We start from the raw sequence: 25,299 nt of genomic DNA, 5'->3' as shown, positions 1-25,299 counted from the left end.
ACACTTACCACTTAGATACTCCTTAATATACAAATCATTTAGATCTTGTTCAGTTATTTCTAATAACTATACATGTATTCTAAATTTATATAAATAATGTCAACATTTTACTAGAAATGGATACACGTCACAAAAATATATTCAAGAGTAAAGTCATGTTTGTTTGCCCTCTAAATTATACAATATAGCTTAAATAAGTTAAGAGGCAAATAAATAACATATATTATTAGGATACGTTATATAATCTAAGTATTTAGATTATAATAGTCCATAAGTAGGTCATTAGGTGCTTATTTTAGTTTTTTTTTTACTTTTTACACACTGCCCTTGGAACTTGGTGAATATTTATCCACCAAATAAGATTATATAAACTAGATTATATATAAAATAAGCTAGATTATGTGATCATACAAGGAAACAAACGGACCCTAAGTCTAATAATAGTATGATGAGTACTTGTATATTTGTATTGTATTTGTTAAATTCGAGATGGATTGATTTGAGAGCGAGCTAGAATTGTCTCTGTTTTGTAAAGAAGCTATGATGTTTCTGTTGTATGGTATTTTATGCTAAATTGGTAAGGTTACTACGGAAAAGCTAGTGACATACTCACTCTATCCCATAAAATAAGAAGTGCATATTTTTGGAAAAAAATATCGTTTTAAAATTTTGACCAACAATTCAGCTATATAGTTTATGTATGCACGTTATATACTTGAATTGTATTAAAAAATGCTTTAATATAATCTTAATTTTTTATTTATTGATGTCATACTTTAAAAAGAAATTAATGGTCAAAGTCTCAATATAAAGACTTTGCCAAAAAAAAATATAACTTATTTTATGGGATGGAGGGAGTACATGATAAAAAAAAATGGTTGCAGTTAACTTTCAGGTTTGCGATGGTACCTGCACTTATCGATTATTGCAGTAATGTAACTTTTTTCTGATATACTACAATCTCACCATAAACATCAATATAAGCGAGTAAAAGCGGGTCACGATCCCAAAACATGTCTGTAATCTTCATGCCAACTGTGCTACAGAAACAATGTCGGAAACCTATTTACCACAAGTTGGCGTGACATCAGCGCTACAAAAAAAGGGGCCATGGGCAGGAAGCCACGTGTTAAAAATGAATCATCATTCTTTTTGTGTACAAAACTACCTACAATACAACAAGGATTTTTTACTTAAACGTTAAAAACAAAAGCTTCGAGTTCTTGACGCATTCCTGTATTTTTGACCCTTGTTGAAGACTGAGATTGCAAGATGCTCCGCTGCGTATGTCATAAAAGATGCCAGCACAATACCACCAGCGACCATTAATCCTAGCCTGCCAAAGGAAAGAAAATATTGGACTCATCACTTACCGGCATGAAAAAAAATCAAATGTCTCGACATTTACTAGCAAGCATAATTTAACCCTTCAGACGAATTTATGTGCATTAGTTGCTAGACTCGAGTTGTATTCATAAGCTAGAATTGAAGTTATATCCAGAATTTGGCATTCCACACTACAAAGCCATCATAAGGATGGAAGAAGCAAACTCATCTTCTGAAACTAGTTTGTCCTAAGCATATTATATAAGACCCCTAATTAATTATATGATGTGTTAAGTACAAAAGTAAAGCCTTAGCTGTCATCCATCGACCAAACCCTACATACCAACACCCTCAGTTCGCCTCAATCCCCAATATTAAGTATTTAAGTTCCAGATCCCTTCTCTTGCATCATAATACAGGAAATGCTGAACACGGGATCTATATAATATTCAAGAAACTACTGCAGTTCAATCTTCCCTACATTCTTCATATACCTATGACAAAAGTTTATACAAAGGGGGGCAGTCAGGTGCCTTACTTTGTGAACAATGCAGTTATGCCCAAGATAGTCGGTAACAGTACAGTAATAGTAGCTATAGATGCCATCCCTATCCAGTAAAATGTTGCATCCATGTCGCAGTCAGACATATTTCGCTGATGGCCTGCAAAAGACCAAGTTGTTTAATACTAGGATGGTAAAACTCTGAGAGGTTACATAGTTCAACATACCTGGACCCATATGATTCTCCGATGAGTCAGAATTGCTAAATCCCACATGGTTTGCACTGATACTTCCCCACCGGTAGACAAAACGGAGATAACTCCCAAACAATAAGAAGAATGCCACAAAGGTCCACTCAAGCATCAGTAGCAAACCTGTCCATGGCATAACCTGCCGTGGAATGATAGCGAAAGCAAATGCAAGAGAGAAACCAGCAGACACGAAGCAGACTAACACCGCAATTGCCCCAAAATAAGAAGGTAGTTTCAAATGTCCATTTGATAACTGCAGGAGCGCCAAGGAACCATTAAACCGATATTGCATAATATAATCAGTATGTTTCAGTAAGGAGATCATACAAAGATGTAAAAGAACCAGAATTAAAAATAGAATAGGCCAAGATATCCTGGTCAGTTTAGTCAAATATTAAAATCAAGCAGAGGTACACAGCCCTTACAACTGGGCTGTGAAGCTGCCCCAGATGCCTGGCAGCCAGTAACACCCATCTCCCTTCTTTCCAAAGGCCTTGTCCCCAGTGTAGTCCTGCATCCAGGTGGCTGGACCACTGGAGGCGGAGAAGCAGCTCCAGACCGCACCATTATGATGCTGACGAGAGAGAAAAGTGAATTGAAGGGGTATGTGCAATTGGGCTTGGGGAGTTGGGGCCTGGGCCAAAATGTATAGTTGTACTGCATGAGGGCCCCTCCCCGCTGCTCTCGCCTTGAAAGTTAGCCCTAGAGTCAACACCCAGCACCCCCCCCCCCCAATCTGACCCATAGCCTTCGTACCATTCTATTGTCATGTGCGGGCGCACATATAGGCGCCGCCGTGACGCACGCCGCGCTGCAGAGCGCGCTGAACGCGCACAGGAGGAGGCCACAACCAGTGGATAGATTTAGAAATAAAGATAAGGCTAGAGAATAAGATTGAGATGATAGAATTGTGGAGAGTTAGTTGGCAGCAGATAAGTCCAAGAAAATAGGAGTTAGTTGAGAGTTTATAGGAGAAGTTGGTTAGCCATAGGGCTATTTATAAGCCACATGGCAGCAGGGAATAAAGCAAGCAAGATTATTATTTCCTAATCTCTCTCTCTCTAAACAAGCCGACGGTTGAGGGGAAAAACCTCACCGGCGACGACGGACCGTGGCTACGAACTCCGTAGTCAGGGGCCAGCTACCCTAGGTCGGGAGGTCCTTGACAACCTGGTATCGCGATCCAGTCGTTCCTCGACTTCTTCCACCCAGCCGCAATCCCAGCCAAGCCCACCAACCTTGCCGCCTTACGCCGACACCACCTCTACCATGGCCGAGCCAACCACCTCTGATTTGGCCAAGATAATCGAGACCCTGACATCAACGGTCGCCGCCCTCCAATCCTCTGTCGCCGAGCTCCAGAGGGGAAAGACCTCCTCGTCGGGCGGCCATGGGACCAATGATGGGCAGCACCACAATGATCGACCGCCGCGCTTTCAAAAGATGGATTTCCCCCGCTATGATGGGAAATCTGATCCACTGATTTTCACCAGTCGGTGCGAATCGTATTTCCATCAGCAGCGCATCATGGAGGAGGAGAAGGTATGGATGGCCTCCTACAACCTTGAGGAGGGCGCACAGATGTGGTACCTTATGGTCCAGGAGGACGAGGGCACGCCATCCTGGCGCCGCTTCACGGAGCTGCTGCACCTTCGGTATGGGCCGCCCCTGCGTTCCGCGCCGTTGGCCGAACTAGCGGAGTGTAGGCGCACCGGTACGGTTGCCGAGTACCAGGACCGGTTCCAGGCCCTGCTTCCTCGCGCGGGACCACTCCAGGAGGCGCAGCGGGTACAACTCTTCGTCGGCGGACTCCAGCCGCCACTCAGCATCGACGTCAGGATCCAGAATCCTCAGACGTTGGCCGTCGCCATGAGTCTGGCGCGCCAATTCGAGTTGCGCGAGCAATTCGTCGCCCCGGCCGCGCGCGCTCCTGGGCGTCCTCTACTGTCGGCCCCTGCCGCCCGGCTGGCCCTACCCGCGCCGCCAGGAGCCAAACCGGCTGCGCCGGGGACCATTACCGTCGAAGGCCGCACCATCAAGCGCCTCTCGCAGGCAGAACAAGAAGAGCGCCGCCGCCTTGGCCTCTGCTACAATTGTGACGACAAATTCACAAGGGGCCACAATCGCATCTGTAAGCGGCTGTTCTTACTGGAGGGCCTTGAGGAGGAGGAAGATGAGGCTGTCGAGGATACCGGGACTGAGGAGACCCCGGTATTCTCCCTCCAAGCTCTTGCGGGCGTGGCGCTCACCGACACGATGCAGCTGCAGGTCACGCTGGGGGCCACCTCCATCGTCGCCATGCTAGATTCGGGCAACACCCACAACTTCATATCGGAAGCCGCGGCTGCACGCACGGGCCTGCCCCTCGAACACCGGCCACGCCTCACAGCCATGGTCGCGAATGGGGAGCGCGTCGCGTGTGTGGGCGTCATCCGCAACGCACCACTGGACATCGGCGGCCACTGCTTCCCTGCTGACCTATACGTCATGCCTTTGGCGGGCTACGACGTGGTCCTGGGCACCCGATGGCTGGCAGCGCTGGGACCGATCATGTGGGATTTCAGCAACCACGCGATCTCCTTCACCTTCCAGGGCAGGGCGTTCTGCTGGCAGGGGCTCGCGGCCTGCCGAACGGCTGCTGTCAGCACAACCACCGCCACCAGTACACTCCTCGACGAGCTCTTGGCGGACTTCGACGACGTTTTCAGCGAGCCTCGCGGCCTACCTCCCCCACGCAGTCGGGACCACAGCATCACCCTGGTGCCGGGGGCACCGCCAGTGGCAGTACGCCCGTATCGCTACCCCGCCCTGCACAAGGACGAACTGGAGCGTCAGTGCACAGCTATGCTGGACCAGGGGCTCATTCGGCGCAGTAGCTCCGCGTTTTCGTCCCCGGTGCTCTTGGTCAAGAAACCGGATGGCTCGTGGCGGTTCTGCGTCGACTACCGCGCGTTGAACGCCATAACCATCAAGGATGCGTTCCCCATCCCGGTCGTCGACGAGCTGCTGGACGAGCTCCATGGCGCCAGCTTCTTCACCAAGCTCGACCTCCGATCCGGATACCACCAAGTCCGCATGAGGCCGGCGGACATCGACAAGACAGCATTCCGAACGCATGACGCCTTCTTCGAATTTTTGGTCATGCCGTTCGGACTCTGCAACGCGCCAGCCACCTTCCAAGCTCTCATGAACGACGTGCTGCGCGCTTACCTCCGCCGGTTTGTGCTTGTCTTCTTTGACGACATTCTGATCTACAGCTCATCCTGGGCGGACCACCTGCGCCACCTCCGCGTCGTCCTCTCGGTGCTCCGACAGCACCGTCTCTTCGTTAAGCGTTCCAAGTGCGCTTTTGGCGTGGACACCGTCGCCTACCTCGGCCACACCATCTCGGCGTCGGGCGTGGCCATGGATCCGACCAAGGTGCAGGCCATCCGTGATTGGCCGCAACAGCGCTCGGCCAAAGCGGTGCGTGGATTCCTCGGGCTCGCAGGCTACTACAGGAAATTCGTCCACAACTACGGCATCATCGCAGCCCCCTCACCGCTCTCCTGAAAAAGGAGGGGTTCCAATGGAACGACGACGCAGCGAGGGCCTTCAGTACTCTCAAGGAGGCCGTGACATCCGCACCCGTACTGTCGCTCCCTGACTTCACCAAGCAGTTCGTCGTAGAGTGCGACGCTTCGACGTACGGCTTCGGCGCGGTGCTCGTCCAGGAGGGCCACCCCATTGCTTTCTTCAGTCGGCCGGTGGCTCCACGTCACCGCTCCCTCGCAGCTTATGAGCGGGAGCTCATCGGCCTGGTACAGGCCGTTCGCCACTGGCGGCCATACCTTTGGGGGCGGCGTTTCACCATCAAGACGGACCACTATAGTCTCAAGTACTTGCTCGACCAGCGCCTCGCCACGATTCCGCAGCACCATTGGGTCGGCAAGTTGCTGGGGTTCGACTTCTCCGTCGAGTACCGGTCAGGCTCCACGAACACGGTGGCCGACGCCCTCTCCCGCCGCGACACTGAGGAGGGCGCCGTGTTGGCCATTTCTGCGCCGCGCTTTGACTTCATCGGCCGCCTCCGTCACGCCCAGGCTACCGATCCGACACTGGTGGCCATCCACGACGAGGTGCGCCGAGGCACCCGCACCGCGCCCTGGTCGGTCGTCGACGACATGGTCGCCTACGAGAGGCGCCTATACATTCCCCCCGCCTCTCCACTACTACAAGAAATTTTGGAGGGCGTCCACGGCGACGGGCATGAGGGCGTCCACCGTACACTGCACCGGCTCCGCCGTGATTTCCATTTCCCCAACATGCGACGTTTGGTGCAGGAATTTGTGCGGGCGTGCTCCACTTGTCAGCGGTACAAGTCCGAGCATCTCCATCCAGCAGGGTTGCTCTTGCCTCTACCCGTGCCCTCGGCGGTCTGGGCCGACATCGCGCTGGACTTTGTGGAGGCGCTACCCCGCGTGAATGGGAAGACGGTGATCCTGTCCGTGGTTGACCGCTTCAGCAAGTACTGCCACTTCATTCCACTCGCGCACCCGTACACGGCAGAGACGGTGGCACAGGCATTCTTCACCGACATTGTGCGCCTCCACGGCGTTCCGCAGTCCATCGTCTCCGACCGCGACCCCGTGTTCACCTCGACGTTCTGGCAGGAGCTCATGAGGCTTATGGGTACTAAGCTTCACATGACGTCCGCTTTTCATCCCCAGTCGGACGGCCAGACGGAAGCCGCCAACCGAGTCATAGTGATGTACCTGCGCTGCTTCACTGGAGATCGCCCCCGCCAATGGCTGCGTTGGTTGCCGTGGGCTGAGTACACCTACAACACCGCGTACCAGACTTCGCTTCGGGACACACCGTTTCGGGTGGTGTATGGCCGAGAGCCACCTTCCATCCGCTCTTATGAGCCGGGGGAGACGAGGGTGGCAGCCGTCGCCCGGGACATGGAGGCTCGGGAGGCCTTTCTGGAGGAGGTCCGGTACCGCCTAGAGCAGGCCCAGGCGACCCAGAAGCTTTACTACGATCGGCACCACGGTCAAGTCTCCTACCAGCCAGGGGATTGGGCCCTCCTTCGTCTTCGGCAGCGGGCAGCTTCTTCAATGCCCAGGACCACCACGGGCAAGCTCAAGCCTCGCTTTGTGGGGCCCTACCGCGTCGTCGAGCTCATCAACGACGTCGCCGTTCGCCTGGCCTTGCCGCCAGGGGCGCGCCTCCATGATGTGTTCCACGTGGGTGTCCTCAAGAAGTTTGTCGGCGTTCCACCAGCGTCCCCGCCTGCCTTACCAATCATCCACAACGGCGCCGTGGTCCCTGAGCCGCTGCAGGTTACTCAGGCACGCTTGGCGCGAGGCGTGCGTCAAGTTCTCGTCCACTGGAGGGGCGAACCGGCCGAGTCTGCTTCCTGGGAAGACCTCGACGAATTCCGCAGCAAGTACCCAGACTTTCAGCTCGAGGACGAGCTGGGTCTCGAGGGGGGGAGAGATGTCATGTGCGGGCGCACATATAGGCGCCGCCGTGACGCACGCCGCGCTGCAGAGCGCGCTGAACGCGCACAGGAGGAGGCCACAACCAGTGGATAGATTTAGAAATAAAGATAAGGCTAGAGAATAAGATTGAGATGATAGAATTGTGGAGAGTTAGTTGGCAGCAGATAAGTCCAAGAAAATAGGAGTTAGTTGAGAGTTTATAGGAGAAGTTGGTTAGCCATAGGGCTATTTATAAGCCACATGGCAGCAGGGAATAAAGCAAGCAAGATTATTATTTCCTAATCTCTCTCTCTCTAAACAAGCCGACGGTTGAGGGGAAAAACCTCACCGGCGACGACGGACCGTGGCTACGAACTCCGTAGTCAGGGGCCAGCTACCCTAGGTCGGGAGGTCCTTGACATCTATTAATTAAGTCTCAGCCATGCCCCGACGTAAGGTGGGCATGTAGGCAAAAGATGATATCATCTTGTTCTGCTACACTCCACATGTAAAAGCTTCCGCTTGTTTTGTGCCTGTCTCTAGTTGTGGCATGGAATGTCTCCAGTGTTAGTGTGAACGCACTATCTAGTTGTGACATGGAATGTCTTCAGTGTTAGAGTGAACGCACTAACCAGTTCAATCTAAAAGCGCAAACGTGGAAATAAAGGAGCGGAGGCACAAATGAAGCTCCTGCCCTGCCAGTATACAAACTTAAGACCTCTGGCTCTAATATCATGTTAGAGTGAACGCACTAACCAGTCCGACTCAAAAGGTTAAGTTGTTTGGAGAAAATAGGCAATCCACTTATACACTTCAACATTCACTTCAGTGCATTGCCCTTAAAGAGTTAGGGAAAATGCCAATGTATTTGTTAAGTAGAAAGAATTAGACAAAATGCCGACTGTTTTCCCCATTATACTGATTTCAGTTGAAATCTTCAAACGTGGAGGTAGTACAAATAGGGTGTTTGGTTGTTTGCATGCAGCACAACCCAAGCCAGCATAAACATATGCAGTGTCTTCGTGTTTAATTGTCCTGCACAGACAAGCTGTATTTTTTAAGATTGTGTTTGATTGCTTACATTGTACCATGTTCTAGACTTTTAGTAGAGGTAGGAGAGGTGAGAAATTTCATTTTTGTGTCCTGCATCGGCTTGTGCAAATCTGCATTGCCTAATACAACAAAATATACTGTATTGGCTAATGCTGCACGAAGCCTGCTTTGAGCACTGTGCAAGCCTGCATGAGCCTCTGCAGACAACTAAACACGGGTAAACTGCATTGGAGACAACCAAACAGACCTATAGCAATACAAACTCCCCTGCAATCGTTTGCCTTTGGTGAAAAAGTTGGGAACACCAAGTACCTTCTGTTGGCACATGTAATAAAACTTGAGAAAACAGATTGTTGTTTGGATGTCAAATTAGGAAGCATGCCAACGAATCAGAGTTACAAATTGAGGGCTATAGAGCCGCTATGACGTTTTGGACGGACTGCCACTAAGATATTGCATATTTTACTGCTATTGCTGCTATGAGCACTATTTCCGGGTATTAGAGGTGATAAACACTTTAGCGGTGCTAAAATTTAGCAGCATTAAATGTGCAACCGACCGACCTGCCAAGAAAATGAGACCTAGGAAAATTCCCATGGTCCAAATCTAGCCTATCTATACATGGTGTAAAAGAGTGTTCACAAAACCTAGCATCTCCGGTTCTTCCCTCTATATTCTCCAAGACAACGCTCTGGCTTCTGAACCTTTTGTGGTGGTGCGGCGATGGTGTACATCGAGGCAATGATGACCATGAACTACGGATGATGACTATGAAGGGTCAAGAGTGATTGCAAGAGGTGTCTGCGTGTCACAGCTATGTGTGGTGACCATGGGAGGTCATGGCAGTAGCCGTCCCCTTCGCTTATGTGCAGCAACTGCACTGCCGAAAGGTAGTACAAGTAGTCTAGCACTCGTACGAAGCAAGAATGTGATAGCCAGCAACAGAGACAGATGCAAGTCAGCAAAAGCCAAGCAATAGTATACATGTTTGTTGAGAAATGCTAAATGCCTTAGCACCACTCTAGCGGCAGCTATAACTTTCTTAGCATACTTCCGAAGGTTCCATTAAATGTCTTAGCTCGCTATTTGCAACATTGCAAGGAATATATATTGCACAGCTTTCAATGTTATCAGCCTTTCAAAACTCTCTACAATCCCTTTTTCTAAATTCAAGTGTACATGTATGGTTTTCCTTGTATATGGAAAATAGTGTATCACGGAACAACTGTATGCTACCCCTTTTATATGATACCTACTCTTTTTTTAAACGAACCGGCAGGAGATCTGCCCGTTATATTAAAAAGAGGGGAAGCCCAGAAGGGCGAGGTTTAAAATACAAAGACACCCCACCAAAGCAGGACCAAGCCCAAGCACAAACACACAAAACTAAACTAAAAAGAGACTAGGAGAATAGCTAAGCACAAACACACAAAACTAAAGAGAGGCTAGGAGATTAGCCAGATGTTTGGCTCCTGCACGTATCCAAGCCGAGGCCTCAGATATAATAGATGCGAGAATCTGAGCACATGTGGACTTGTGGTCGAAAATCCTAGCATTTCTCTCACACCAGACGATCCAATTCACTAGAACTAAGAGGCTTCTCAAGCCCTTCCTGTTGCAATCTTAAGTTGTAGCTAGGGACGTCCACCACTGTAGGAAAGACTCACTGCAGTCCCAATTACTTGGAATAAGACCCTCCACCGCTGCCCATACAGCCACCTCTTCCCAAATCCGCTTGGTTAAACGACACTCAATGAAGAGATGCAAACCCGACTCCAAAGTTTGCCCACCAATGTTTCCAAGTCGTCCGATTAATCGCGATTAGTCGTGATTAATCATCCAAGTTGGTTTGGACCAATCACGATTAATCGCCAAGTCGCCTGACTAATCGTGATTAATCGCGATTAATCCCCCAAGTCGATCACCCAGAACGACCAACGAATCGCCCGACTTGAAAACATTGTTGCCCACACAATGTACAGGCAGTGTTATGGGGCCAACCCCTCTTAGCTACACGATCCGCTGTCCAAATTCTATCTTGGATGGCTAACCAACTGAAAAATTTGCATTTCGGTGGCGCCTAGACCTTCCAAATGATGCAGTTCAGATTTGTAAGCTCAGACCCGAGGAATTGGGTTTCTCCTACCTAAATTTTGGGGTAGGTTTGCCAGTGAAATCAAGGACTCGAGCAGGCACTTCAAATGAAACAAGGTGTCTTTAGGTTTCATAATTGTTCCTAAAGCTGGCACATTGATATAATAAACAAAATTGAATAGCATGCAAATCTCAAGTGAGAATGCAGATTTGTTACTGAAGAGATTGAGGGCTAACCCTTTGGCTTGAAATACCAAATGCAGAAGATGAACCCACCACTGAATAAGATGGAAGTGACTCTTCAGACTTGTATTTATGGCGAGCTCTTCTAGCAAAAGCACATAGAGATCTTATACTTACCAACTCCTTGTCTGTCTGCCAGAAACAACATGTAAATGAATTGAGAAGGCAGAAAATCTTCAAAATCATGCGTGTACAAATGTTCAATAAAAAATATTTGCTACAAGGAACAGATTATACAACCTGAAAACATGATTGGTAATAACCAAATAGCAGCAAGCAAAATGGGAGAATGAACAATATTTTGACAACCAGCTGGTCATGAGGGTTCCTTCCCCCACCAGTTCCTGGAAGAGATTCTTCAAGTTTTTGCCTAATATCCTGCAACGATGGAGAGCATAAATTTATTGCTAACATGCTTGACATTTATTTTTACTTAGAAAACTGTGTATGAAAGTGAGGAAACAGTTGATAAAATAAAATATTACCTGCCATGTTTCAACAGGTTTTACAAGCCACGCTGTGAACCAGTCCCAGGGTTTTAGGGGACCCAGTGTGTAATGGATGATTCTTAATTCCTTTTCATCAACCATCCACTATATGACAGAAAATAGAAAGTCAGGTCCATAACCAGGCCAAAACACCAAACAATAGTACATGTAAATAAACAGCCAAAGGGTAATCAAAATACTGAAATTTATACTCTAAACGGAATGCCAAACTATTCAAAATGTAATAACACAAATAAACACTGGTTTTTGGGGTTGTGATACTAAAGACCTTCAATAAATTAGAAATGCTAAAATAATCATGCTAATACAGTCCAGCAACCAATCGAAACATTTGTAATCATATTTTGGTGGTCTGTTAAGAGAGGGCAAGAAGGTAGATTAAATATAGTATTCCTTAGATAAGGCTGGTAGAAGAAACTCCATGCAATTAATAATGATTTCTGATGATTAACTTGCATAAGATTGACGACATACAATGCTGACAAAACTCTAGTTAACCTTGATAGTTGGCATGTACTGACAAACAAGAGTGCTAATGGTAAATCAAGTGAATGGAGCAATCATGTAGACCTTGTTGCAATGCTTTTATAAACCATTTGATCATGATAGTTGGCCAATATACTGGACCCTGATCAATATGTAATTACACATAAGGAGTCTTACCTTGTTTGCTAGCATGTAAAGACCAACATCAGCATTATACAAGGTAGAAAGGCGTTGTGTCGCTGGTTCAGGAGTTAAAGGCGAGTCTGGCTCATAGACACGGGAGTTGGCAAAATCAGAATAATATGAATTTAGAAAACCTTGGTCCCCTGCATGAAATAGTTCAACATGAAATCAGAACACTATTTGATTGAAAATGCTGAATTGCCAGCATGCTGAAGATGATAAAAGAAAACTAATCATACATAAGTGGTAAACTGGTAGCTACAGCGAATCTGTTCAAAGTAATATAGTCGATCCTAACAAAATGATCCACCACATAAAGTGTTCTCAAGATAATACAGGCCTATCCAAGCAAATGTCAAATGGATACGTGTAGGCTCCGTTTGGATGTTGGAATTGGAGATGGTGGAATTGAATTGGATCCAATACCAAATCAGCCTGGCTTTGGAAATCGGATCCAATACCAAATCCAGTTCAATTCCGAGCAAATCAGAGGGTGGAGGGTCGGAATTGGAGAGTGGAGGCGTGTGTAGAGTTGAATACCGGCTGGAATTTGGTGGATTTCCAATTCCAAATACTGTGACCATCCAAACACCAGAATTCGGGTTTGTCAATTCCAATTCTGAATTCCGAGTCTAAATTCCAACATCCAAACGCACTGGTATTCTTTTCGAAGATACTGTCTTACCCTAACCCTCTGCCCTAAAAAATACCCAGGAAAGACATAGATGTTGATCAAAAGAAAATTGGAGCCTCCCAGCGATGGAGATTTTTGCATCATTGGAAAGAAATAGAACAGAGCAACGGTCTGTTATCAGGAGGCCCAGCACAACTGTTTGGCATAGGAGTGGCTATCGTAGCAACATAAAAAACAACAGGTGTAGGATATGTTTCTGTTAAAGCATGAAAAATGTTCATTTGCAGCCATGAACTTGATTACTGGAAATGATGTTTCTCCATCAGCAATGGCACAACAGAGAGCTGAAGTCTGAAGAAGTGCTGCTGATGAAAAACTTGCAGAAAGATTGCCATGGAGGCTGGTGTGGCAGGCCATAGAGTGCTTGAATACTTCATTGGCCGCTGTGCCCTTAGGTTAGTTCTATAGGCAGCGAGATCTTATTTTCTCAACATTGTATGTAATTACTATTTGAAGATAATTAGCTATTTCTATACTCCACAACAGATCTGTCATGTAACAATTAACATCATATCATAAGTTCTTAGACATGTATGAGCTGTTTATTGTTAATTAATATGCTTTCAAGAAGATAATAAATAAAAGGGAATATTTTGACTAGTACTATGGCCTTCTCAGAAAGGAATTATGTTATCTAAAAAAAGGAACACACAGAAGAAAAGAAGAGCACTGACCTCCTGTGTAAGAAGGCAATTGATCCATTTTTTTGATCATATCATTGAAAAGAGTTTCAGAGGGTTCAACAACCATCACACCAGAATTCATTCTTTCAGAATGCTTCAAGTTTCCACAAAACTTGCCACACTTGAAAAGATCCTCGATACTTTTCACAACTATAGTATCTGCGTCAAGGTAAACAACTGGAAAGGCAGCATTCTATTAGAACAATGAACAAAAACAAAGTAAAGGCCATGATACAGAGACATATAACGATGAACTAGAAAAATAACTGAAAAGCATACCTTTTTTGTAGCTTGTCATGTTAAATATCTTCAGCTTGGTGTAGACGCCCCAAAACCTCTTTGGCCTAAATTGATTAGGATTAGCCAGTAACGTTATACGATTCACGATCCAACCGTCTGCCTGATGAAATATATGCAAGGTCAGCTTCGCTACCACATCAGACTGGCACAAGATCTACATGACTTGAATGTCCGAACTCAAGAAAACATAAAAGCTACTAACATCCTGGAACTAATTTTAGTATGTGTAGATGTACGGGGATCAAATCATGAGATCAACAGTAGGGAAAAAAGAAGGAGAGATCCTCATCCAGCTCCACACCACTTAGTGACACAAAATTCAGTAGAAGCCTTCCCAAAACTCTGATCAATCAGACAGCGGAGATCAGTGATTAGCTCTAAAATGAGCATCAACGGCCTCAATAATGACCTCGCAGCTAAGAACTCCAGCGCAGATACTTCAGGGAGCTACCCAATTCAGCTATGAGATAAAATTTCCATACTAAATTACAGTGATCGGAGCTTCAGCAGACCTGTAGGAGCTTCCGCGAGTACTCGGAAACGCCGTCGGAGACGAGCACAACCATGTCGCGCCGCGTGCCGGTGTCGCGGAGGGACTTCCCAAGGACGCGCGCGCCGAGCACGAACTCGTCGCCGTACAGTAGCGTGACGTAGGCCTCCTCCGTCGCGGCCACCGCGAATCCGGCACCGGCAGCTAGGAGTGCCACCGCGGCTAGGGCGGCGGCCAGGAGCGCCGGCGACCGCATCGGAACCCCCGGATGGGATCGCGGCTCGAGCGTGAGTATGGGGTGGGGCGCACGTGCGACGCGGCGGGAGAAGGCTGGCGCCTGGCGGGGCTCGGAATCAGATCGGAGCCTTTTGGGGGATGGGCGTTGGGCGGACGGGGGGAGTTGGGGGCGCAGCCGCCCGGGTGGTGTTTGAGCGTTGGAATGCGGAGATCAGTATTCGGTCAAACGGCGCGTCCAAATTGGAGTTCTCAGAGCGGCAGACGGCAAGCAGGTCGTCATTTCGCTGATGTCTGGACGACAGATTGGATCGGGGGAGGAGGAAAGCGGCCGAGGGCCCGACGGGATTTCTAGACGAAACTCGCCGAAAGCGCAACGCAGAAACCAAAGAGGGTGACAGCTGCGCCATCTCGCGGGGCGAGTTTCTAGTGGGCCAGGCCGGTGCAGCTGACTCTTGGCCCTTTTGTAATGCACTACCATTTTATTTATTTTACTACAGCAGCAGCTCTCAAATATTAGAGCTCTCAAATTCATTCCAACAAACAATGACACAAAAAATCTACTCGTCATCCCATCTCTTCCTTTACTAATACCATATTTAGGACGCCTCTACTCTACATTTTTGTTACCTTTGCTCCTTTTTTTTTGCTAAACACGTGAATTATGCTAGAAATAGAGGTACGAGAGTATCCGAAGGAATGCTCCAAGAACTTCATCTTCATAGTAAATTTTGTGGAGCAGTCACGAACAGACTCTAAACAAGATACGGTTGGAAGAAAGAAGTCGGATCGAGATCCACAGTGAAATTTATGGAGCAGTCACACACAGATACTAAACAAGCCACATTCCGACTATCTCCACCAGCCTCCTTACTCTACCCTCTATCTTATTTCCTGTTTCAAACTCTACTCTATATTAATAATATAGTCTACAATACAAGTCCATTTCCATGCTCCGCTGGAGATGTCCTCAGATGATAGGAGGTAGGGTAAGTGAGAAGAGCGATCAGAAACATTGATAGTTGGGAATGAGTTGTTGAAGGGAACAGGGACGAGTGGTTAGAAAACTCGCTATAAGGAGAGGATAACGAGGTCATCACCTTTTATATATTACAAGACCTAGTTATAAAAGCGCAAGCATGTCATGAATCTTTAGGTATGTTCTTATCTAGCCAATTATTTTTCTAACCTTATGATTGATAGAGCGTATGTTTTATTGATTAGAAACCTTAGAGTGTATCAATAAGGACTTGAAAAAGGTTGGAGAGTTGAAGAGGACTAGCTAGTACGTCTGCATCACGTGAGAGTAGTACAAACTCAATTCGACTTTGATTCTACTTCAAACTCCATGACTAGACTACATTGGAATTAATGCATAGGACACATAATGACTCCATTTACGCATGGAAAGCTAAGAAGATAAGTTTTTAAATCCAGCTAGACTTTAAAAAAATTGGAATCAATATAAATAAGTTAATTAAGGATATGTTTGGCATGACTCCAGAGCAAAACTCTAAGGAGGAGATGGCCAGAGCATGCCAAACACTCTAACTCTAGAGTTGTAAACTTTATAGAGTTTTTTGAGCTGCAGTAAATTTTTTTGGAGTACCTCTTTTCTGCTCCGAAAACTCCAAAAAAAAGCAACCTAGTCATGGAGTTTAGAGTTATTTACCCGCCACTGTCACCGGTTATGAGAAACAATCTAAACTCTGGAGCAGAGCTGCTCTACCCAGAGTTTTAGAGTAGAGCTGCTCTAGGGTGGAACAGAGTCATGTCAAACACGCCCTAAGTTAGCATTTGGAATCTGATTCGGTGTTGCATCATTATCTTTCGGCTTCTTTGGCCATGTATCATGCCGGAGTTTGTCGAAGATGCATCCAAGTGCCTTGCAAGTCCCTAACCCTTAGATATACAATAGTCACCACCACATTAGGGTTTGGGTTTTAGCTTAGTGTCGGGGACCATAATTAGGGGTACCCCCAAGACTCCTAATCTCAGCTGGTAACCCCCATCAGCACAAAGCTGCAAAGGCCTGATGGATGCGATTAAGTCAAGGCTTGATCCACTCAAGGACACGATCTCACCTCGTCCGAGCCCAGCCTCGGGCAAGGGCAGCCGACCCCGGAGGATCTACGTCTCGTCCGAGGGCCCCCTCAAGCAACGAACACACCTTCGGCTCGCCCGAGGCCCGGTCTTCGCCTAGAAGCAACCTTGGCCAAATCGCCATGACGACCGACCGTATCGCAGGAGCATTTAATGCAAAGGTGGCCTGACACCTTATCCTGACGCACGCCCTTCAGTCGACTGAGCCGAAGTGACCGCAGTCACTTCGCCGCTCCACTGACCAGTCTGACAAGAAGACAACGTCGCCCGCGTCGCTCCGACTGTTGTGTCACTCGACAAAGTGAGGCTGACAGCGGCCAAGTCCGGCCTCGGGCGCCATAGGAAGCTCCGCCTCGCCCGACCCAGGGCTCGGACTCGGGCTTGGCCCCGAAAGACGACGAACTCCGCCTCGCCCGACCCCAGGGCTCGGACTCGGCCTCGGCCTCAGCCGACGGTCTCCGTCTCGCCCGACCCAAGGGCTCGGACTCGACCTCGACCTCGGAAGACAGACTCAACCTCGACCTCAGAGGAGCCTCCGCCTCGCCCAACCTAGGGCTCGGACCGACCACGCCACAGGAGGAGCCATCATTACCCTACCCCTAGCTAGCTCTGGCTACGGGGAACAAGACCGGCGTCCCATCTGGCTCGCCCCAGTAAAACAAACAATGATGGCGCCCCGCATGCTCCATGACGACGACGGCTCTCAGCCCCCTTACGGAAGCAAGGAGACGTCAGCAAGGACTCGACAGCCCCGACAGCTGTCCTTCCGCCAGGCTCCAGCGCTCCTCCGACGGCCACGACACCACACGAACAGGGTGCCAAAACCTCTTCGGCTGCCACGACGACACGTACTTAGGGCACTAGCTCCTCTCTGCTAGACACGTTAGCACGCTGCTACATCCCCATTGTACACCTGGACCCTCTCCTTACACCTATAAAAGGAAGGTCCAGGGCCCTCTTACAGAGGGTTGGCCGCGCGGGGAAGGACGAGACGGCGCGCGCATAAGCCTCTCGCTCCCTCTCGCGCGGACGCTTGTAACCCCCTACTGCAAGCGCACCCGACCTGGGTGCGGGACAAACACGAAGGCCGCGGGTTTCCCCTTTTGTGACTGCCTCCCTCCGGCTTTCACCCCCCTTCGCGCTCCGTCTCGCGCCGACCCATCTGGGCTGGGGCACGCGACGACAATTTACTCGTCGGTCCAGGGACCCCCCCCCGGGGGTCGAAACGCCGAAAGTTGGCGCGCCAGGTAGGGGCCTGCTGCGTGTTGACGAACAGCTTCCCGTCAAGCTCCAGATGGGTAGTCTCCAGCAACCTTTCCAGCCCGGGACGATGCTCCGTTTCGGGAGTCTTGAGTTCATGTCCCTCGACGGCAGCTACGACATGATACTCCTTCCCCCGCCGCGCGACAGCGACAATGGCGGCCGACAACCCGCCCGCCGGCGGCGGAATCGACGATGTCTTCCCCACGTGGCGGAAGAACAACATTCGGGTTTGTCCCGTCGCCTCCCCCGCCGACGGAGGAGGAGGCGGGACAACCAAGGCCAAGCAGGAGGCAGCACCTCGTCGGCTGTCGAGCGAATCGACGGCGCCGGTGCCCCAACGGGGGACACGTCGGGCATCGACTTCGCGTCTGAGACGAAGACGAGCGTCGTCTCCCCGCAACACGCCAACTCCAAACGGACGGACGACGCCAGCACGCTCGCAAAAGACTTGTTGGGCGTCACCCTCGTACCTGGGACGACGGTGCAGTCTGCCCTTGACGTGACTTCATCGCCGCCCGTCGACCAAGAGGTACCGACCGATTCCCATCTCGTGCCTTTTGGATTCAGCCTCGACCCACCAAGCGATTTCGCTTCGGTGGACGCTTTCATAGAGGCGAGTCCAAACCCTCCAGGGTACGGTATGCGGTCACCCTGGGACCGGCTGACAGCCGTCTCGACCTACGGGCCCTCGGGTTCCGAGGAAGATGACGAGCCCGACTTTTGTTGGGATTTCTCCGGACTTGGTAACCCCAGTGCCATGCGGGACTTCATGACCGCATGCGACTACTACCTTTCCGACTGTTCTGACGGTAGCCGCAGCTTCGGCGACGAGGACTGCGACCCAAGTCGTGAATGTTTCCACGTCGATCTAGGGGGTCCCGGCGAAGGCAACCATCTTGGTATACCGAAGAACGGTGATCCCCCTAGGCATGCGCCTCGCGTTGACATCCTACGGGAGCTAGCTGTGGTCCCAGTCCCTACGGGGGGTCAGGACTCACAACTCGAGCAAATCCGCGAGATGCAGGCCAGGCTCGACGAGGGAGCAGGAACACTTGAGCCGTTCCGCCGGGACAACGGACAGGAATGGGCAGGCCAACCTCCGGCTGGAGAAGCGCGTCATCTACCCCAGGGCATCCAGCACCGCATCGCCGACGACGTCAGGGCAAGGCCGCCACCGGTTTCCAGTGGGGTCGGCCAGAACCTGGCTGCAGCGGCAATACTTCCACGTGTTGCCAGAGCCATCAACCACCGAGGGGTGGCGTATCCAGGGAGAGCTCAAGAATCTCTTGGAGGATGCCGCGGTCCGACGGGCCGAAAGCTCTGCCTCCCGACGGCAGGGGTACCCCTCGGAACATCACGCCGCGACTTCCCGATTCATGCGGGAAGCCTCGGTCCACACCGGGCGCACGCGCAACACGGCGCCTGCGGCCCCGGGTCGCCTCGGCAACGAGCACCATCACCGCAACCGTCGAGCCCACCTCGACGACAAGGTGCGCCGAGGCTACCACCCCAGGCGTGGGGGACGCTACGACAGCGGGGAAGATCAGAGTCCATCGCCCGAACCACCCGGTCCACAGGCTTTCAGCCGAGCTATACGACGGGCGCCGTTCCCGACCCGGTTCCGAACCCCGACTACTATCACAAAGTACTCGGGGGAGACGAGGCCGGAACTGTGGCTCACGGACTACCGGCTGGCCTGCCACCTGGGTGGAACGGACGATGACAACCTCATCATCCGCAACCTCCCCCTGTTCCTCTCCGACACCGCTCGAGCCTGGCTGGAGCACCTGCCTCCGGGGCAGATCTCCAACTGGGACGACCTGGTCCAAGCCTTCGCCGGCAACTTCCAGGGCACGTACGTGCGCCCTGGGAACTCCTGGGATCTCCGAAGTTGCCGCAAGCAGCCGGGAGAGTCTCTCCGGGACTACATCCGGCGATTCTCGAAGCACCGCACCGAGCTGCCCAACGTCGCCGACTCGGATGTCATCGGCGCGTTCCTCGCCGGCACCACCTGCCACGACCTGGTGAGCAAGCTGGGTCGCAAGACCCCCACCAGGGCGAGCGAGCTGATGGACAACGCCACCAAGTTCGCCTCTGGCCAGGAGGCGGTTGAGACCATCTTCCGGAAGGACAAGCAGCCCCAGGGCCGCCAGCCGGAAGATGTCCCCGAGGCGTCCAATCAGCGCGGCACCAAGAAGAAAGGCAAGAAGAAGTCGCAAGCGAAACGCGACGCCGCCGACGCGGACCTTGTCGCCGCCGCTGAGTACAAGAACCCTCGGAAACCTCTCGGATGTGCCAATCTCTTCGACAAGATGCTCAAGGAGCCGTGCCCCTATCATCAGGGGCCCGTCAAGCACACCCTTGTCCCCGAGGTCCACGACTGCTTCATGATCTACGGTGGGCAAGTGGCAAACACCTCAGCTCGGCACCACAAGCAAGAGCGTCGGGAGGTCTGCTCGGTAAAGGTGGCGGTGCCAGTCTACCTAGACTGGTCCGACAAGCCCATCACCTTCGACCAGGGCAACCATCCCGACCGCGTGCCGAGCCTGGGGAAATACCCGCTCGTTGTCGACCCCGTCATTAGCAACGTCAGGCTCACCAAGGTCCTCATGGACGGAGGCAGCAGCCTCAACATCATCTACGCCGAGACCCTCGGGCTCCTGCGGATTGATCTGTCCTCGGTCCGGGCAGGCGCTGCGCCTTTCCACGGGATCATCCCCGTACCGACACGCGTACGAATGCGACGTGGAGTGTGTGGAGTCCGCCGAGGCCCTCGCCGAATCCGAGGCCCTCATCGCCGACCTGGAGAGCCTCTCTAAGGAGGCGCCAGACGTGAAGCGCCACGCCAGCAACTTCGAGCGAGTGGAGACGGTTAAATCCGTCCCTCTCGACCCCAGCAATGATGCCTCCAAGCAGATCCGGATCGGCTTCGAGCTCGACCCCAAATAGGAAGCAGTGCTCGTCGACTTTCTCTGCGCAAACGCCGACGTTTTCGCGTGGAGTCCTGTCGGGGACCATAATTAGGGGTACCCTCAAGACGCCTAATTCTCAGCTGGTAACCCCCATCAGCATAAAGCTGCAAAGGCCTGATGGGTACGATTAAGTTAGGGATCAGTCCACACGAGTGACTCGATCACGCTTCACCCGAGCCTAGTCTCGGCCAAGGGCAGCCGACCTCGAGAGACTTCCGTCTCGCCCGAGGCCCCCTTTTTATGGCGGACACATCACCGGCTCGCCCGAGGCCTTGGCTTCGCTCAGAAGCAACCTTGACTAAATCGCCACACCGACTGACCAAATTGCAGGGGCATTTAACGCAAAGGTGGCCTGACACCTTTATCCTGACACGCGCCCCCGGCAGAGCCGAAGTGACCGCCGTCACTCCACCGCTCCACTGGCCAGTCTGACAGAAGGACAGCGCCGCCTGCGCCACTCCGACTGCAGTGCCACTCGACAGAGTGAGTCTGACAGGCAGTCAGGCCTTGCCAAAGGCGCCACGGCGAACTCCGCTCCGCCCGACCCCAGGGCTCGGACTCGGGCTAAGACCCGGAAGACGGCGAACTCCGCTCCGCCCGACCCCAGGGCTCGGACTCGGGCTAAGACCCGGAAGACGGCGAACTCCGCTCCGCCCGACCCCAGGGCTCGGACTCGGGCTAAGACCCGGAAAACGGCGAACTCTGCTCCGCCCGACCCCAGGGCTCGGACTCGGGCTAAGACCCGGAAGACGGCGAACTCCGCTCCGCCCGACCCCAGGGCTCGGACTCGGGCTAAGACCCGGAAGACGGCGAACTCCGCTCCGCCCGACCCCAGGGCTCGGACTCGGGCTAAGACCCGGAAGACGGCGAACTCCGCTCCGCCCGACCCCAGGGCTCGGACTCGGGCTAACACCCGGAAGACGACGAAACTCCGCTTCGCCCGACCCCAGGGCTCGGACTCCGCCCTGGCCTCGGCCGAACGACTTCCGCCTCGCCCGACCCCATGGCTCGGGCTCGGCCACGGCAACGGAAGACAGACTCAACCTCGGCTTCGGAGGAACCCCCACGTCGCCCTGCCTAGGGCACAGACCGCCACGTCAACAGGAAGCGCCATCATCATCCTACCCCGAATCGACTCGGGTCACGGAGAACAAGACCGGCGTCCCATCCGGCCAGCTCCGCCGGAGGGGCAATGATGGCGCTCCACAAGCTCTATGACGACGGCGGCCCCCAGCTCTCTTACGGAAGCAGGACGGCGTCAGCAGGGACTCGACCGCTCCAACAGCTGTCCCTCCGCCAGGCTCCGCCGCACCTCCGACAGCCACGACATCACGCCAGCAGGGTGCCCAGATCTCTCCGGCTGCCACATTGGCATGTACCTAGGGCGCTAGCTGTCCCTCCGCTAGACACGTAGCACTCTGCTACACCCCCCATTGTACACCTGGATCCTCTCCTTACGACTATAAAAGGGAGGACCAGGGCCTTCTTAGAGAAGGTTGGCCGCGCGGGACCGAGGACGGGACAGGCGCTCTCTTGGGGCCGCTCGCTTCCCTCACCCACGTGGACGCTTGTAACCCCCTACTGCAAGCGCACCTGACCTGGGCGCGGGACGAACACGAAGGCCGCGGGACTTCCACCTCTCTCACGCTCGACTCCGGCCACCTCGCCTCTCCCCCCTTCGCGCTCGCCCACGCGCTCGACCCATCTGGGCTGGGGCACGCAGCACACTCACTCGTCGGCTTAGGGACCCCCCTGTCCCGAAACGCCGACAGTTGGCGCGCCAGGTAGGGGCCTGCTGCGTGCTGACGAACAGCTCCCCGTCAAGCTCCAGATGGGCAGTCTCCAGCAACCTCTCTGGCCCGGGACGGTGCTTCGTTTCGGGACTCTTGAGTTCATGTCCTTCGACGGCAGCTACGACATGATACTTCTTCCACCGCCGCGCGACTACGACAATGGCGGCCGACAACCCGCCCGCCGGCGGCGGAATCGACGACGTCTTCCCCGCGTGGTGGAAGGGCAACATTCGGGCTCGCTCCGTTCTCTCCCCCGCCAACGGAGGAGGAGGCGGGGCAACCAAGGCCAGATGGGAGGCCGCGCTTCGTCGGCCGTCGAGCGAATCGACGCCCCCGACGCCCCGACGGAAGGCACGCCGGACGTCGACCTCGTGTTCAAGACGGAGGCAAGCGCCGTCCCCCCGCGGCACGCTGACCCCGAGCAAGAAGACGACGCCGGCGCGCTCGCGGAAAGCCTGCAGGACGTCGCCCTCGAACCAGAGATGACGGTGCAACCAGTCCCCGATGTGACTACGTCGCTCCTCGTCGACCAAAAGGTACCGACTAACTCCCATCTTGCGTCATTTCGACTCGGCCTCAACCCGCCAAACGACCTCGTTTTGGCGGGCGCTCTCATTGAGGCGAGTGCAACCCCACTGAGGTTTCGTATGCGGTCGCCTTGGGACCGACTGACGGACGTCTCGACCTACGGGCCCTCTAGGTCCGAGGAAGATGACGATCCCAGCATCGGTTGGGATTTCTCCGGACTTGGCAACCCCAGTGCCGTGCGGGACTTCATGACCGCATGTGACTGCTGCCTATCCGACTGTTCCGATGGAAGCCGCAGCCTTGGCGACGAGAGTTGCGGCCCAAGCCGCGAATGTTTCCACATCGTGCTAGGGGATCCCTCCGAAGGCAACCATCTTGGCATGCCGGAGGACGGTGATCTCCCTAGGTCGGTGCCTCGCGCCGACATCCCACGGGAGCTAGCTGTGGTCCCCGCTCCGGCGGGGGGTTACGACCCACAACTCGAGCAAGTCCGCGAGGCGCAGGCCAGGCTCAACGAGGGAACATGAGCGCTTGAGCCGATCCGTCGGGACGTCGGACAGGCATGGGTGGGCCAACCCCTGGCCGGAGAAATACGTCACCTGCTCCAAGGTCTCCAGCACCGCGTCGCCAACGATGTCAGGATCAGGCCGCCGCCCGCATCCAGCGGGGTTGGTCAGAACCTGGCAACCGCAGCAATGCTCATCCGCGCGATGCCGGAGCCGTCAACCACCGAGGGTCGGCGAATCCAGGGAGAACTCAAGAATCTCCTGGAAGGCGCTGCGGCCCGGCGGGCCGAGAGCACTGCCTCCCGAAGGCAAGGATATCCCTCGGAACCTCATGCCGCGACTTCCCGATTCATGCGGGAAGCCTCGGTCTACACCGGGCGCACGCGCAACACCACGCCTGTGGCCCCGGGCCACCTCGGCAACGAGCACCATCGACGCGACCGTCGGGCTCACCTCGACGAAAGGGTGCGCCGAGGCTACCACCCCAGGCGTGGGGGGCGCTACGACAGCGGGGAGGATCGGAGTCCCTCGCCCGAACCACCCGGTCCGCGGGCCTTCAGTCGGGCCATCCGACGGGCGCCATTCCCGACCCGGTTCCGACCCCCGACTACTATCACGAAGTACTCGGGGGAAACGAGACCGGAACTGTGGCTCGCGGACTACCGCCTTGCCTGCCAACTGGGTGGAACGGACGACGACAACCTCATCATCCGTAACCTCCCCCTGTTCCTCTCCGACACTGCTCGCGCCTGGTTGGAGCACCTGCCTCCGGGGCAGATCTCCAACTGGGACGACTTGGTCCAAGCCTTCGCTGGCAATTTCCAGGGCACATACGTGCGCCCCGGGAATTCCTGGGACCTTCGAAGCTGCCGGCAACAGCCGGGGGAGTCGCTCCGGGACTACATCCGGCGATTCTCGAAGCAGCGCACCGAGCTGCCCAACATCACCGACTCGGATGTCATCGGCGTGTTCCTCGCCGGCACCACTTGCCGCGACCTGGTGAGCAAGCTGGGTCGCAAAACCCCCACCAGGGCGAGCGAGCTGATGGACATCGCCACCAAGTTCGCCTCTGGCCAGGAGGCGATCGAGGCTATCTTCTGAAAGGACAAGCAGCCCCAGGGCCGCCCATCGGAAGAAGCTCCCGAGGCGTCTGCTCCGCGCGGCGCCAAGAAGAAAGGCAAGAAGAAGTCACAATCGAAACGCGACGCCGCTGACGCGGACCTTGTCGCCGCCGCCGAGTATAAGAACCCTCGGAAGCCCCCCGGAGGTGCAAACCTCTTCGACAAGATGCTCAAGGAGCCGTGCCCCTACCATCAGGGGCCCGTCAAGCACACCCTCAAGGAGTGCGTTATGCTTCGGCGTCACTTCCACAGGGCCGGGCCACCCGCCGAGGGTGGCAGGGCCCGCGACGACGACAAGAACGAAGATCACCCAGCAGAAGAGTTCCCCGAGGTCCGCGACTGCTTCATGATCTATGGAGGGCATGCGGCGAATACCTCGGCTCGGCACCGCAAGCAAGAGCGCCGGGAGGTCTGCTCGGTAAAGGTGGCGGCGCCAGTCTACCTAGACTGGTCCGACAAGCCCATCACTTTCGACCAGGCTGACCACCCCGACCATGTGC

General features: G+C 53.1%; 1 protein-coding gene across 2 annotated transcripts; it reads right to left on the bottom strand.

Annotated features, from left to right (window-relative positions):
• Positions 1–952: 952 nt before the first annotated feature.
• Positions 953–14,949, bottom strand: LOC100279618 (uncharacterized). 2 transcript variants are annotated; one of them, XM_008663594.3, is made up of 10 exons: positions 14,302–14,949; positions 13,769–13,889; positions 13,481–13,666; positions 12,107–12,255; positions 11,420–11,527; positions 11,175–11,312; positions 10,968–11,066; positions 2,056–2,332; positions 1,865–1,988; positions 953–1,336 (listed from the first exon to the last, which is right to left on the bottom strand). In XM_008663594.3, exons 1-10 carry the CDS (start codon positions 14,533–14,535, stop codon positions 1,201–1,203), a joined length of 1,572 nt encoding a protein of 523 aa, XP_008661816.1. In that variant the 5' UTR covers positions 14,536–14,949; the 3' UTR covers positions 953–1,200.
• Positions 14,950–25,299: the final 10,350 nt, after the last annotated feature.

This window comes from Zea mays, chromosome 10 (genome assembly GCF_902167145.1).
Source record: "Zea mays cultivar B73 chromosome 10, Zm-B73-REFERENCE-NAM-5.0, whole genome shotgun sequence".
Classification (NCBI taxonomy): Eukaryota; Viridiplantae; Streptophyta; class Magnoliopsida; order Poales; family Poaceae; genus Zea; species Zea mays.
The sequence above is the reverse complement of the archived record's forward strand: the minus strand, read 5'-3'. Positions and strand labels throughout refer to the sequence as shown.

Bases quoted from the DNA above. Each gene is read 5' to 3' on its own strand.
- LOC100279618 (XM_008663594.3), bottom strand. From the start codon at position 14,535: ATGCGGTCGCCGGCGCTCCTGGCCGCCGCCCTAGCCGCGGTGGCACTC. The intron at 11,313-11,419 runs GTAATATTTTAT...CCATCGTTGCAG, and splicing joins AACCTGTTGAAACATGGCAG to GATATTAGGCAAAAACTTGA. The intron at 2,333-10,967 runs GTGGGTTCATCT...GCGCTCCTGCAG, and splicing joins CACTTCCATCTTATTCAGTG to TTATCAAATGGACATTTGAA.